Source organism: Portunus trituberculatus, chromosome 45, assembly GCF_017591435.1.
Source record: "Portunus trituberculatus isolate SZX2019 chromosome 45, ASM1759143v1, whole genome shotgun sequence".
NCBI classification, from domain to species: domain Eukaryota; kingdom Metazoa; phylum Arthropoda; class Malacostraca; order Decapoda; family Portunidae; genus Portunus; species Portunus trituberculatus.
Window position 1 is genome coordinate 4,084,364 of NC_059299.1, and position 13,116 is coordinate 4,097,479.

Here is a 13,116-nt window from a genome sequence, read left to right on the forward strand (position 1 = left end):
TATTTTGTAAAAATTTTAAGGTAGTTACATTTTGTACAAACATAAAAGTATAAATGAGTGGCAACACTGAGCATCTCCAAGTCTCTCCCTGGACAGTCCGTCACCAACTACTCAGTCCACTATTAACTAGCCGCCAAATTAATCTGACTTTGTGACTTAATTCTGTACTGGGGCACAACACCCTCTCCTGCCACCCCCCGGCCGGCGGGCGCGCTCCTTGTGCACTGGCCTGGTGTGTCGCCGCAGCCACCACAACACCCACTCACTCACCCAATCAACACGGCCCGGCCGGCACTATAAAAAGGTCCGAGGGAGGCGGCAGAGGCGGCGTCCTTACTTGAAGCACAGACATGTACTGTTATGGGGAGTGGGGCAGGTGGATCAGGGGGCTGGAAAGTTACTGTATATTAACAGTTTATCATACAAAGAGGAGTATTATCTCAAAATCTATCCAGACCTTGCCTCTGGTTCACGACTAAAGTTAAGAGCTGAGCCGACTTCTGCGCTCGGACCAATTGGTTAGCCGAGATTTTCTGGGGAAGGAGGAGCACCAATGTTGAGAAACTTTTTTGGCCAGACGTTTGGTACGAACCGAGGAACCAGAGGGAGCGGAGCGAAGGGACAGGTTTTTACTTTACTCTCGACCAGTATTAACGGCAGCAACATTACCTTGGCCGCCGGGCCGGGTGGGCCATGGCGGCCGACCTACGGTTTCAAGCACACCTTTGAGGAGGAATCCAGAACGGGACAATCTTTGGTTATGGGGAAAGCAGGGACTAACAGTGGCAGGCTACACAATATCGTTGCAATAACAATGAAAGTGTGTGAAAGGCTGGAACCTGACTGACACTCTGTCTGGTATGCTTCATAGCACGGCTGAATTCCATGGTGGTGGTCGAACTTATGACTAGCACTTACCAAGCACACAGCACTCACAGGCAACGCTTCCACACCACTTCAAGGAAACATCCAGCGTGAGATTCTTCGGCAAAAGAGACAAAACGCGGGAGCAACGGCGAGAACGGAAGAGTGGCACTAGTGAGGCGAGGGGTGGGAGCGTTCCTTGAATCACGGGTGTTAATGACAACATGTAACCATGATTACTGTGCACATATATAATATAATTTAACAAAATGCAAACTTAAAGGTACAAAGAAGTCATCATCAGACATTCAAAACATGCATGATGCAACAAAAATAAAGCACAAAATAAAACAAACATAATACAAAGATGCCAAACAAAACACAAGGCTGCCAGCTCTCTTGCGACTCTCAAACATGACTAAAGACTTACTTCCAGGGATATAGTATTTATATATATATATATGTATCTATATGCTGTTAGACATTAACTGAAGAATAAGAAGCTGCAATGATAGCTATTAAAGGGACAAATCTCTCAAGCTATACTGACTAGTAGGAATAAGAAGCAGTATTAGACTAAAAGCTAAATTCATAGAAAACCTGCCATGAAAGTAGACACGTACGTACAAAAAACTGAGAAATGTTTCTTTTCTCGGACATTTACCGGCAAAAGTTTTCCTCCGATTAGCTCGGAGGAAGTATACACCATCAATCACTCCTTAAGACACCTTACGAGAGACAGACAGATGGCCACACACAATGACACATTCACACACACATTCACTCACCACACAAGCCTCATCAACACACATGATACTCTTAAAAGTACAATATCATAGTCTTTCCTTGTTGTCATGCAAACATGATAAAAACACTGGGGAAGAGTGGGAAAATAGAGCCATGATGTGTGTGTACGTATAAAAAATAATAAAGATCAGAAAGGAAGATGAACGAAAGGACAAAGAAAACCCCAAACTTGCTGAGGGCTGATGCTGGGGCTGGCTATGTACACAAATCTGTCTTTCACCCACACTTACACATATACAGACTCTCACTCTCACTCACACACACACACACACACACACACACACACACACACACACACACACACACACACACACACGCACGCACACACACACAGGCTTCTTCATCATATGCCCACCCAGGAGCCGAGCCCCCGGCTGGAGCACCACGGCGGAGAAGTTACAGCAGCACAGTCTGTTGCTGGCATGTTAATACTGTTGTGTGAATCTGGTCCTGTTGTGGTGTTGACAGGTCTGCATTGCGAGATGGTGTGTATCTGGGGGACAGTTGGTGCTGCTGGGAACGGCTCCACCCTGTGAGCTTAGTGGGCATCTGCTCAGCATGGTAGAGTTGGGGTTTCTTGTTCCTGTTATGCTTGTTATGCTGGTGGAAGGGTGATCATGGGAGTTCATGTGTGGATTCTGTGTACTTCTGTGTATTTCTCTTAGGGTGTTCTGGTTCTGGTTGGCGTCTGTGGTGCGAGTGACAGGTTAACACACAAAGGGTACTTTATAAGAAAGCCTATTTCTCCACTCACACAAAGTCAAGTCCTGTTAGAAATCGTCGCCACCACCACCAGCAGGATGACGAGTCAAGTAGTGCGTGTGAACTCCCGGCCGGACCAAAACCTGTCGTGTGTTATTGCATAAGCACGAGGAGTCACCGCGTGCAGGTCTTCACACTCTGCACCAGCCACCAGTCATCCGATCCTTTCAAAATCACATGGATTGTCAGGTGGCAAGTTCACTGAGTTGTTTGAGGGGCAAGAATCTCCAAGGATCACTGGAGTACGTACAGGAACCAACCAACCAGTGGTGAGCCTTAGTACAGGACCAGACAGCACATTCCAAGCACACTGAAAAAACACAGCATCCACTGAAGGCCAGCGACGTGACAGCAGTCAGTCGTTTCCGTGGAGAAGACAGCACGATTCAGATTGTTACTGTTATGTCATATTACTGCTAAGCTACACACAGAGCATTAAGTAAGAAAGTGTCTCCATAGTTGCCTGTAGTTACATTTTTCTCTTCTTCAGTGTCCTGTGAACCGGCGAGGAGCGACACGGCAGAACGTCTGTCACGGTCGCCCCTCGGTCAATAGCAGCCGACAAAATAGCTGCTTAGGTTACTGGTGGAATAGCAAAGGGTGTAGGGGAGCAGGGGAGGGGCTCAAGTTAGTCTAGTAATGCATGTGATCAATGATATAAAATTACAATCTATCCAATACCTTCATGCCTCGACAAGATAAAATAGATTCACGGCATCTGTTATCTTTTCCTCTAGTACAGTGAAGGAAGAGCTAATGGCTGGGAGGAGGACGCCAGGAGGTCAACTTCTTGCGGCGAAGGAAAAGTAGTAAGTTCTCAGGCTCAACCTGCAGGAGAGGGGAAAGAGGAGAGGTGGAGAGGGAGTGGTTGAGGCGGAGGCTGGGGTCTTTCCGTCACTGTTTGTGCGGAGAGCGTTGGAGTGTTGGAGGCAAGTGAGGGGACATTATTGTTACTTATACAGCATTAAGACTCTAAAAGCTTATTTATGGCTTGGGCAACGGTCGGATTAGGTAGAGCTTCTCCCCCTTTTGGCTGGTGTAGATGGGGGACCGCTGGTAGTGGTCCACCAGCTGGTCCAGGTTTTGGAATTTCCGCTGGCCGATGCAGTAAAGGCCGTTCTCCACGTGGACCCGGAAGTGCTTGTTGCGCCCCGCGGCCTTCAACGACACGCTGAAGTCACCAACCTGCCATGTTAGGGGTACGTTAGTGCTTCCTGCCAGTGTCTGAGTACTGTTGGTTAGCATTTCCTACAAGTGTGCCTTTAGTAATGCTTGTTTTTCTTTTTTATATACAGAATGCTGGTTTTTTCACAGGAATTTCAGGGATAAAGGAGGTACTTTTTTGGATATCTCCTATCTGAAAGCCAACCCATTAGGGATCTATTACCCTGAGTAAAAAAGCCCTTCCTACACTCAAACCATGACCAGGATTCAAACCTGTCCACTTGGAGACAACATGGACCCAAAGCATGTGGCTCCACTGTACCATTGTGGTCCACTTAGTACTTCTTTCTGTGAGTGTGTCTTGAGTAATGCCTGCTAATGGTATACCTCAGTGTTTGTGTGTTTCTTTCTGTGAGTGTCTTCAATGATGCTTGTTAATGGTATATCTTATAAATTTCTCCAATGTTCTTTAATGCATCTTGTAAGTGCCTTTAATGTTTCTGACAGTCTGAGTAACAATAATCAGCACCTGTAAATGTCTTCACCAGCATAATTAATAAACTTTCAAGCACCACTAAAACAATGAACACATACAATCATAATAAACTCTAAAACAACTAATTGAAGACACTGCACATTAACACATCCCAATACACAATCAACTCATACAATCTCGATAAATCTTAAAGCACCACCAAAACAACTAATTTAACCCTCCAAACTAACACTCCTAATACTTACGTTGGTTTCCGAGTCCCTGATGAGGAAGTCCCCGTCGTGGCCCCGCTGGTTCAGGATGTCGTCACACTGGGCGCGCGTGATGGGGCCGTAGTACCAATCCCGGGTGGTGAAGTGGCTCTTGTCCTGCGGCACACTCCCCACGGACATGGCAGGGGCAGGCGGGGTGGGGGCAGCTGCGTTTATGTTCATCCCCTGCATTCCCTGTCAAGTGGAAGTGTTTGTGAGTTGCTGGGTGTTCTGGTGTCATGTATAAATAGTGCTGAGTGATTTGGTAAGTGCTGTTTGTGAGTTACTGGGTGTTTGGTGTCTTGGTAAGTGCTTGTGGATGGCTTGTGAGTGTTTTGGTGTTTTGGTGTCTTGAATCAATAGTGGTGAGTGATTTTCTAAGTGTTGTTTTTGAGTTACTGGGTGTTTGGTGTCTTCATTAGTGCTTGTGGATAGTATGGTGAGCCTTGAATCAATTACGTATAAAAAAAATGGAGTAAGAAAGTGAAGAAACTGAAAAAATGATTAAAGAAAAAGTAGAAGGAAAAATTAAAGAAGGAATGAAGATTTGTTAAGTAGAAGAGATTAAAAAAAATAACAAAGAAAAGACAGAAATGGAAGAGACAAGAGATGAAAAGAAGGCAAAAAAGGAAAAGAGAACAAAAGAGAGAGAGAGAGAGAGAGAGAGAGAGAGAGAGAGAGAGAGAGAGAGAGAGAGAGAGAGAGAGAGAGAGAGAGAGAGAGAGAGAGAGAGAGAGAGAGAGAGAGAGAGAGAGAGAGAGAGAGAGAGAGAGAGAACAAGAACTGAGAACAAAAGCAACTAAAAACAAGAAAAATAAAACTAAACATAACTAAAGCAACAAAAACACAGCCACTTCACCACAACAACAAACCTGTGCCAAATGAGTCTCAGCATTGTGGGCACCCCCGTTGGTGGCCGGGGCAGGGTGGGCACTGTTGCTGGGGCCGGGCGGAGGGAGCTGCCTGGTCTGTGAGGGCTCCCTGGATCTTGGTGTTCGGGCGTCCACCACCTCGTGAAGCTCCTGTACGTAATTCTTTGGGATGAGACCAACCTGCAGGGAATCAGAGAGGGACGGAAGGACTGTTAGTGTGGGATTTGATTGTTACAGGTGATCTACTGTGAGTGAATGGGTGAAGGCAATGAGTAAGTGTGTGATGAATGAAGGTCTATTTTGAGTGTTTCGCAAATTGACAAGGCAAATAAGTGAATGGAAAACCTGTAAGGGAAGAGAGAAGGAGGAGGGACTGTGAGTATGGTATTTGATTGTTACAGGTGATCTATTGTGAATGAGTGAATGGGTGAGGGGAATAAGTAAATGTGTAAATATGAGTCAACCAGGATGTGATAAATGAAGGTGTATTTTGAGTGTTTTGCAAATTGACAAGGCAATTAATTAAGTCAATGGAAAACAATATGTCAAATACATAATGAATGTATTATAAATGTAAACAAATAAACAAGAATACCTTTTTTCTCTCCTACTTGACACTTTCTTCATTTTCCTTCCACTTTTTTCCTCCTTTCTCATTTTTCTCATTCCCTAGCACAATGACCAACCAGACACCTCATTTTCTCCTTCCTTTTTCTCTCCCACCACTTTTTTTTTCATTTTCCTTTCACTTCTTTTCTCTTTTCTCAGACTGAATGACTAGACCTTTTTTATCTTTCCTTTTTCTCTCCTACTTCATATTCTTAATTTTTCTTCCACTTTTTTTCCTTTCTCATTTTCCCCATTCCCTAACACAGCGACTCATTTTCACTTAACCTTTTCCTCTCCTAATTAACTTCATTTTTCTTTCTCACTTTCCCCATTCCCTAAGAGACTCCCCAGACACAGCCCTACACAACCCACCTGGCCCTGTGTGTTCCTGGCCCTATACCACTCAGGGTCAGAGGGAGGCCGGTCCAGCACCTCCATCCTCTCCCCCTTGGTGAATGAAAGCTCATGTTCATTCTGGGCCGTAAAGGAGTAAAGAGCCACCACCACGTCCAACACATTCTCCGCCATGGTGTAGGTGTGGTCATCCTCCGCTGGCTCCTCTGTAGTGTAGTTGGAAGGGAACCACCCCACCAAGTTGTTGTAGTGACCTCGCCACCATCCATCGTTGCTCTTCTCCAGGATGAGGACTCTTGTGCCTGCAGGAGGATAGGTTAGGTAAGATTGTGGCTTGAATGAGGGTTTGTTTGAGTTTAGCTAGTGTTGGGGTTAAGACTTGCCTGTGAGGGTTTGCTTGGGTGAGTCTAGTTAGTATTAGGGTTAAAATTAATCTGTGCTAGGGTTAAAATTTGTATTAGGTTAGGTTACAGAGAATAGAGCCAGTCTGTCTGTGTAGGGAATGTTGGCTGAGAGTAGGCAGACAGATAGATGAGAAATATGTGGTCACTGTAACCTTTCCAAAAAACAAGACAGATGGATACTCTCTGTAACATCCTTAACAGAACAATAGACAGCCAGCTCCTCACTACAACCTCCCTCACCTCACTCACCTTTCACTAGTGACAGTTCATCCATCTGCTGTGCTTGGTAGTTATACTTGACCACAGCCCAGCCGATGGCCTCTGAGGGGTCGATGGGGGTGTTGCCACGTACACCCCCTGGGCTGTCCACCCCCCGTGTTGGTGTTCCTCCGGCTGACGGTAGGGTGCGACTCCCCCCTCCTTTCTTCACACGCTTCTTTATACTGCGGGGAGAAGGGCATGTGTGAGTTGGAAAATTGGTGACTTAACCTGGATCTAGACAAAAGTGACAGATAAACAAGCAGCAACAGATCTATTGGCCCACATAAAAGAACTATCTATATTGCCTTTTACATTCAGCGAGGGAGAAAAAAAATGTGTGAAACAATCCATGTCTTGAGTATAGATGAGAATGTGATGGGTGAACAAACAACAACAGACCTATTGGCCCATATAAAAGAACTATATTGCCTTACCTATTCTGCAAGGGGGAAGCTAATATGTGTGAAAATCCATGTCTTTCCTTATACATAGACAAGAATGTGAGGGGCAAAAAAACAGTAGCAGATCTATTGACCCTCAAAAAAAAAAAAGAATTACGAATATTGTTTTCTTTTATTCTGCAAGCGAGAAGCAAATGTGTGTGAGAATCTGCCTTTCCTTATGTATAGACAAGAGCGTGATGGATAAATGAACAGCAAGAGACCTATTGGCCCTCATGAATCTGCCTTTATCAATCCACTCACTTTGAATAAAAAATGAAAATAGACAAAACATCCAATTTCATTAATGCCGTCAGAAAGAAAATGAGGAAAATAAGCAAGAACAAAACATCTAATCTTTCTTATGAGTAGCCTTAAAAGAAACCCAAGGAAAAAAAGGGAAAAAAACCTAAAATTACACACAATCTAACCAACACCCCTAAAAAAAAAACAGGAAAAACCCAGGAAAACGGAAAAACAAGGAAAAATAAAATAAGAAAAACAACAGAAGAATAACATCGAGGGAAATGCAACAACATTTTACCCCCCCAAAAAAAAGATAAAAATAAAAAAAAATAGAAAAAAGAAACCCAGAAAACATTAACACCAAACCATGTTGACCTTTTACTTCTCCCAGCATAAGAGAGATCAGACACACAGAGAGACAGAGCCACACAGACACACACAAAGAAACAAAGAGAGACACTTTTCCCCAGCATAAGACAGAGACACAGACACAGACACACACACAGACAAACACACAAACACTTTTCCCCAGCATAAGCCACACACACACACACACACACACACACACACACACACACACACACACCCTGAGACAGTAACACAGCACCACAGCCCCTGCCACACTGCGAGCCAGGAGTCTTACACTAAGCTACTTTGCCCCGAGAAACACAAGTAGATGAGGTAAATATAAATAAATAACACACCAGTAATATTCCATCATTTTTTTTTATACAAGAGGGAAAGCCAACCAGGGGCAAGAAAATATATATAAAAAAAAAAAGATCAATCAATCAATCAATACAAAAAAGAGGTCCACTTGAATGCCAGTCCCTTAAAGATCAAACAGTTAGCCAAAAGTCAGCAGCAAATGTCTTGAAATCCTCGTCAAGACACAAACAAACAGGTGATTCAGAACATGGATCCGAGAAATTACTCCACACCTAATATTGAAGTTTTTGCATGAAGAACGATGAATGATGAACAAGTCGGTCCATAAATAAGAAAGCACAGATAAGATAATAAGCAAATAAATTAAATGAGTGAGAAAGTGAGAAAGGTTAGGAGAAACTTACACAAGAAACTTAAACAATGGTGGTGGTGATGGTGGTGGTGAGTCAGGCTTGAGTCAGTAAAGGCAAGCCACTGTGACTCATAACTGGTATACACACACACACACACACACACACACACATGACTCATCACATACACTTGCACCTTTGTAAAGTTATTAATTCTTTCCCCCTTCATTCCTTCACTGTTGCTGTTCTCATTTCACTCTTCATTCCTTCACTTGCAAAAAACAGGGAGAGTAAGAAATGTGAAAGAAAAAAAGAAAAAATAAGAAAGGAAAGGAGATTAAATAAATAGAGAAGGAAAGCAAGGAAAAGAAAGCAAGAAACAAATGAAGGAAGAAAGAAAAGGAAAAAGAAAACAAGAATGAATGAAAGGAAAGAAGAGATGAAAAAATAAAGGAGAGAGAAAAGAACAAGGAAAAGAAAGCAAGAAAAACAAATGAAGGAAGAAACGAAAGAAAAACAAAATAAAACGCAATAAATGAATGGATAGATAAATGAAACAAGAAAGAAAAAAAAAGAAAAGGAACCAAGGGCAAAATTTCTACATTACGAGAGAGAGAGAGAGAGAGAGAGAGAGAGAGAGAGAGAGAGAGAGAGAGAGAGAGAGAGAGAGAGAGAGAGAGAGATACAAGGGCAAGGCAAAGATCAATGTTAGTAGGGCAAGACACACCAAAACATTTGCTCTCCACTCCTGACCTACCCCAACGCAGCCTACCACAGCCTGCACCACCGTACCGCACCACCGCACCACACCGCAGGCCTCCAGCGTCACACTCCCTCCACGCGACGCTAATTATCCGTAACATCGTGAGGTTAACTGAGGTCACACAGGCTGGAATATTGGTGAGCTTGGTTTGTTGTGCTCAATTGAGAATGACAGTACTTGTTGAGGTCACACTAGAAATTGACATGACCTCACTTCAGTTGATGTATCACGTGACTTCATATAACCAAGGGTGACGTCATATTAATCAACCTTTAACTAAAATGAACTGACCTTAACTAAACAACCAGAAGACACTTAACCCCGGTCCAAACAGTTAGCGGTGACCTCACTCAAATGACCTCTGACCTCAATGACCTTAATTCAACATTGACTTCACCACACCACACGTGACCTTATAAACCCTAGACTGTGACCTCACCATAATCAAATCTGACCTTAAAATGAACTCTAACATCACCACAACCCCGTGACATCACTGACCTCACGCAAAATTAACCCCTGAGACGCATTTCTACAGTGATTTTTGGGGTATGATTAGATATTTTACTGACATTAGGAAGGGTCTATGGAGGTCACAAGATTAATGGTCACTCTTCATTATTCTAGTCTTCATAATCTGGATTCTATTGACATTAGGAAGGGTCTATGGAGGTCACAAGATTAATGGTCAGTCTTCATTATTCTAGTCTTCATAATCTGGATTCTATTGACATTAGGAAGGGTCTATGGAGGTCAAAAGGTTAATGGCCGGAGTCTTTCCTATTCTAATCTCCACATTTTGTTTCTGAAGCTGTATAAAATCGCCAAAATAGTAATCAAAATAAGAAAACGAAGCATGGTACTGAAGGGGTTAACCACGACCTCACCACACACCACCGCACATCACCATACAAATCAACCATAGCAACACGGTAATAATCATCACCACTTCATCTTTAACTAGCACCACCACCACCACCACCAGTGCCACCCGGACTCAGATACCCTGGGAGAAACAAACTTTAAAACCGTCCCCGTCCTCCTCCTCCTCCTCCTCCTCCTCAACCACAGGGGAGGGAAAACATTCACCACGTGGATAAAAAAAACAAACAAAATAAACGTTTAGACATCCCCCTTAACGTGTTCTGGTGTTTGTGGTGTTGCTGTGTTCTGACCGTGATTGGAGTCGAGTCACGTGATCTGGAATGACGTTATGAAGTGTCACGTGTATTTTTGGCCTTGTATTTTCTCTGTAGGTCTTTAAACACGTGTGACCTTGAACTGGGTGACACTGGGGAAAGGAAAAACAAAGGAAAATAAAGTGTCACGTGTCTTGAGATTAGTTATGAAGTGTTGTGTGTGTTAGGTTTTCTCTCTCTCTCTCTCTCTCTCTCTCTCTCTCTCTCTCTCTCTCGTCTGGTAAAATAGTAAAATAGTAAAAGAATGCATGAAAGATAAGGTATGTGTAATATTCTCTCTCTCTCTCTCTCTCTCTCTCTCTCTCTCTCTCTCTCTCTCGTGTTTGACCTTGAAAACATCTGACCTTGGGTGTTTGAGAGGAGGGAGGAAGGAAAGAAGAAGTAAAAGAATGCATGTAAATTTATACTTAGTTCATTTTTCTTTTTTTAGGTTTGCCACTTAAAAATAGGAAGAAGAAGAAGAAGAAGAAGAAGACAAAGGAAAAGAAAAGACAGTAACAATAAGGTAAAAAATAAAACCCTGTGAGGAAGAAGAAGAAGAAGAAGAAGAAGAAGAAGAAGAAGAAGAAGAAGAAGAAGAAGAAGAAGAAGAAGAAGAAGAAGAAGAAGAAGAAGAAGAAGAAGAAGAAGAAGAAGAAGAAGAAGAAGAAGAAGAAGAAGAAGAAGAAGAAGAAGAAGAAGAAGAAGAAGAAGAAGAAGAAGAAGAAGAAGAAGAAGAAGAAGAAGAAGAAGAAGAAGAAGAAGAAGAAGAAGAAGAAGAAGAAGAAGGAAAAGAAGAAAAGACAGGAAAAGAGAGCAAAAGAAAAAAAATCCTGTGAAGACGGAAGACAAAAATTTTCTTGAGAGAAGTAAAGAAACAACAACAACAACAACAACAACAACCCTCAAAACAACTTACTCCGGTAGAAAATTCATAGCTGATGTCATAGGCTTGGTGTTCGAGGCGTCAGCTGGCGAAGGAGGCGACGACGAAGACGAAGACAACAACAGCAGCAGCAGCAGCAGTACCACCACCACCACTACCACCAAATAACAATAACAAGCAACAACAACAACAACAAGGAGCAGCAGCAGGGTGGGAGGACACGTCACACCCTCTGCAGCAGCGCCTCTTCTTCGTCAGCAGCTGCAGGTCCTCGGGTCATCCTCTCCCTGGTCACTCCCGCCCCTCCACGCCCACACCCACGCCCGCTCCACTAGTAATGGTATCACTGTCCTCACGCCGAGACATTCACATAATCTCTAGTCTCTTTTATTCTTTCTCGTTTCGCTTTCTTCCTTCTCTCGTCTCTGTTTCGTTTAGTTAGAGATAATTTTGTCCTCTCACTCTTTTTTTTCTATCTCTATCTTTCCTGTTTCCGTTTCGCTAATTTGGTGGTGAATTAAGAAGCTGTAAATCCGGAAGTCATACAAATTAAGGTCTTTTTCCCTTTCTCTCCTTCTCTAAAACCGGCGTTAGCTTCTGCAGCCACAGTAACTCACTCTCTCTTTCCCTCTCACTCTCCTCTCACTCACTCACTCTCACACACTCAACCCAGAACCAACGTTAGATTGAGAACACAAAACACAGAAGCCACAAAATTTCCCTCTTATTTCCCCTCTCACTCTCACTCTCTCTTGCAAGTAGGCGTTAGATCCCGAAGGTGAAACTCAAATATCGACCAAACAGCCCTTCCGTCACCACCGCCACCACCACCACCACCACCGGCACGAAGGACACACCCATTGCCTCTCACCACCACCACACCACCACCACACGCCCTTCCTGGGACATCTACGGCCTTTGTAGTGTCCCAAGGGCCTCTGTCAATGTCCCGATGTCCCCGTAAGGTGTCTGTCAGCGGGCCAGTGTCAGCGGAGGAGCCTGGGACACCGTTTCTTTGTTCCAGACACGCAGACACGCGGACACACGCACACGCACACGCACACACACGTAAATGTTTCCTTCTGCTTGCTTTTTGGTAGTTTCCACACGCACAAGCACACGCAAAGGTTTCATTCGGTTGTGGCTTGTGTTGTGAGTGGGCATGGAGGTAACGCACACGCACACGCAAATGTTTCAGTCTGCTTGGTTTCTGGTAGGTTTAAACACACACACACACACACACACACACACACACACACACACACACACACACACACACACACACACACACACACACACAGATGTTTCTCAGTGTGTGTTTTGTGTTGTGTTTTGAGAGTAAAGGACGAGTTTTCCTAGGCATTCTAGTGCTTCATTCCTCTTTCTGTTAGTGCGTTCGTGTGTTTGTCTTTCCACCACAACACACCACCACCACAACACAGCACATCACCACCACACCACGCCTCCACTGTTACCAGGCACCACTCAACACTTAGCACCACTGGCAACACTGCCCAGTAACACCAGCTCACGTCACGGGTATCGAGTTGTGTTGCGTGTTGTGTTAGTTCACCCAGGTACTGCAATGTGTGTGTGTGTGTGTGTGTGTGTGTGTGTGTGTGTGTTGGCAATCAATAAACGTCATGAGGTACAGTTGCTGCATGGTCCAGGAGGAGGAGGAGGAGGAGGAGGAGGAGGAGGAGGAGGAGGAGGAGGAGGTGATGCAGGAGAAAGGTGATG

General features: G+C 44.0%; 1 protein-coding gene across 5 annotated transcripts in view; it reads right to left on the reverse strand.

Annotated features, from left to right (window-relative positions):
• Positions 1 to 13,116, reverse strand: part of LOC123519355 (cytoplasmic protein NCK1-like) — a 37,156-nt gene continuing 24,040 nt past the window's right edge. For 4 of the 5 annotated variants that reach the window (XM_045280611.1, XM_045280609.1, XM_045280612.1 and 1 more), the window contains 5 exons: positions 6,833 to 7,026; positions 6,198 to 6,481; positions 5,217 to 5,396; positions 4,339 to 4,539; positions 1 to 3,618 (listed from right to left, as the gene is read on the reverse strand). In XM_045280611.1, the coding sequence (XP_045136546.1) occupies positions 3,418 to 3,618; positions 4,339 to 4,539; positions 5,217 to 5,396; positions 6,198 to 6,481; positions 6,833 to 7,026 (1,060 nt within the window). In that variant the 3' untranslated portion in view covers positions 1 to 3,417. Of the gene's footprint in view, positions 3,619 to 4,338; positions 4,540 to 5,216; positions 5,397 to 6,197; positions 6,482 to 6,832; positions 7,027 to 11,409; positions 11,902 to 13,116 lie in introns of all 5 variants that reach the window. The other variant, XM_045280613.1, reaches the window with a different exon arrangement.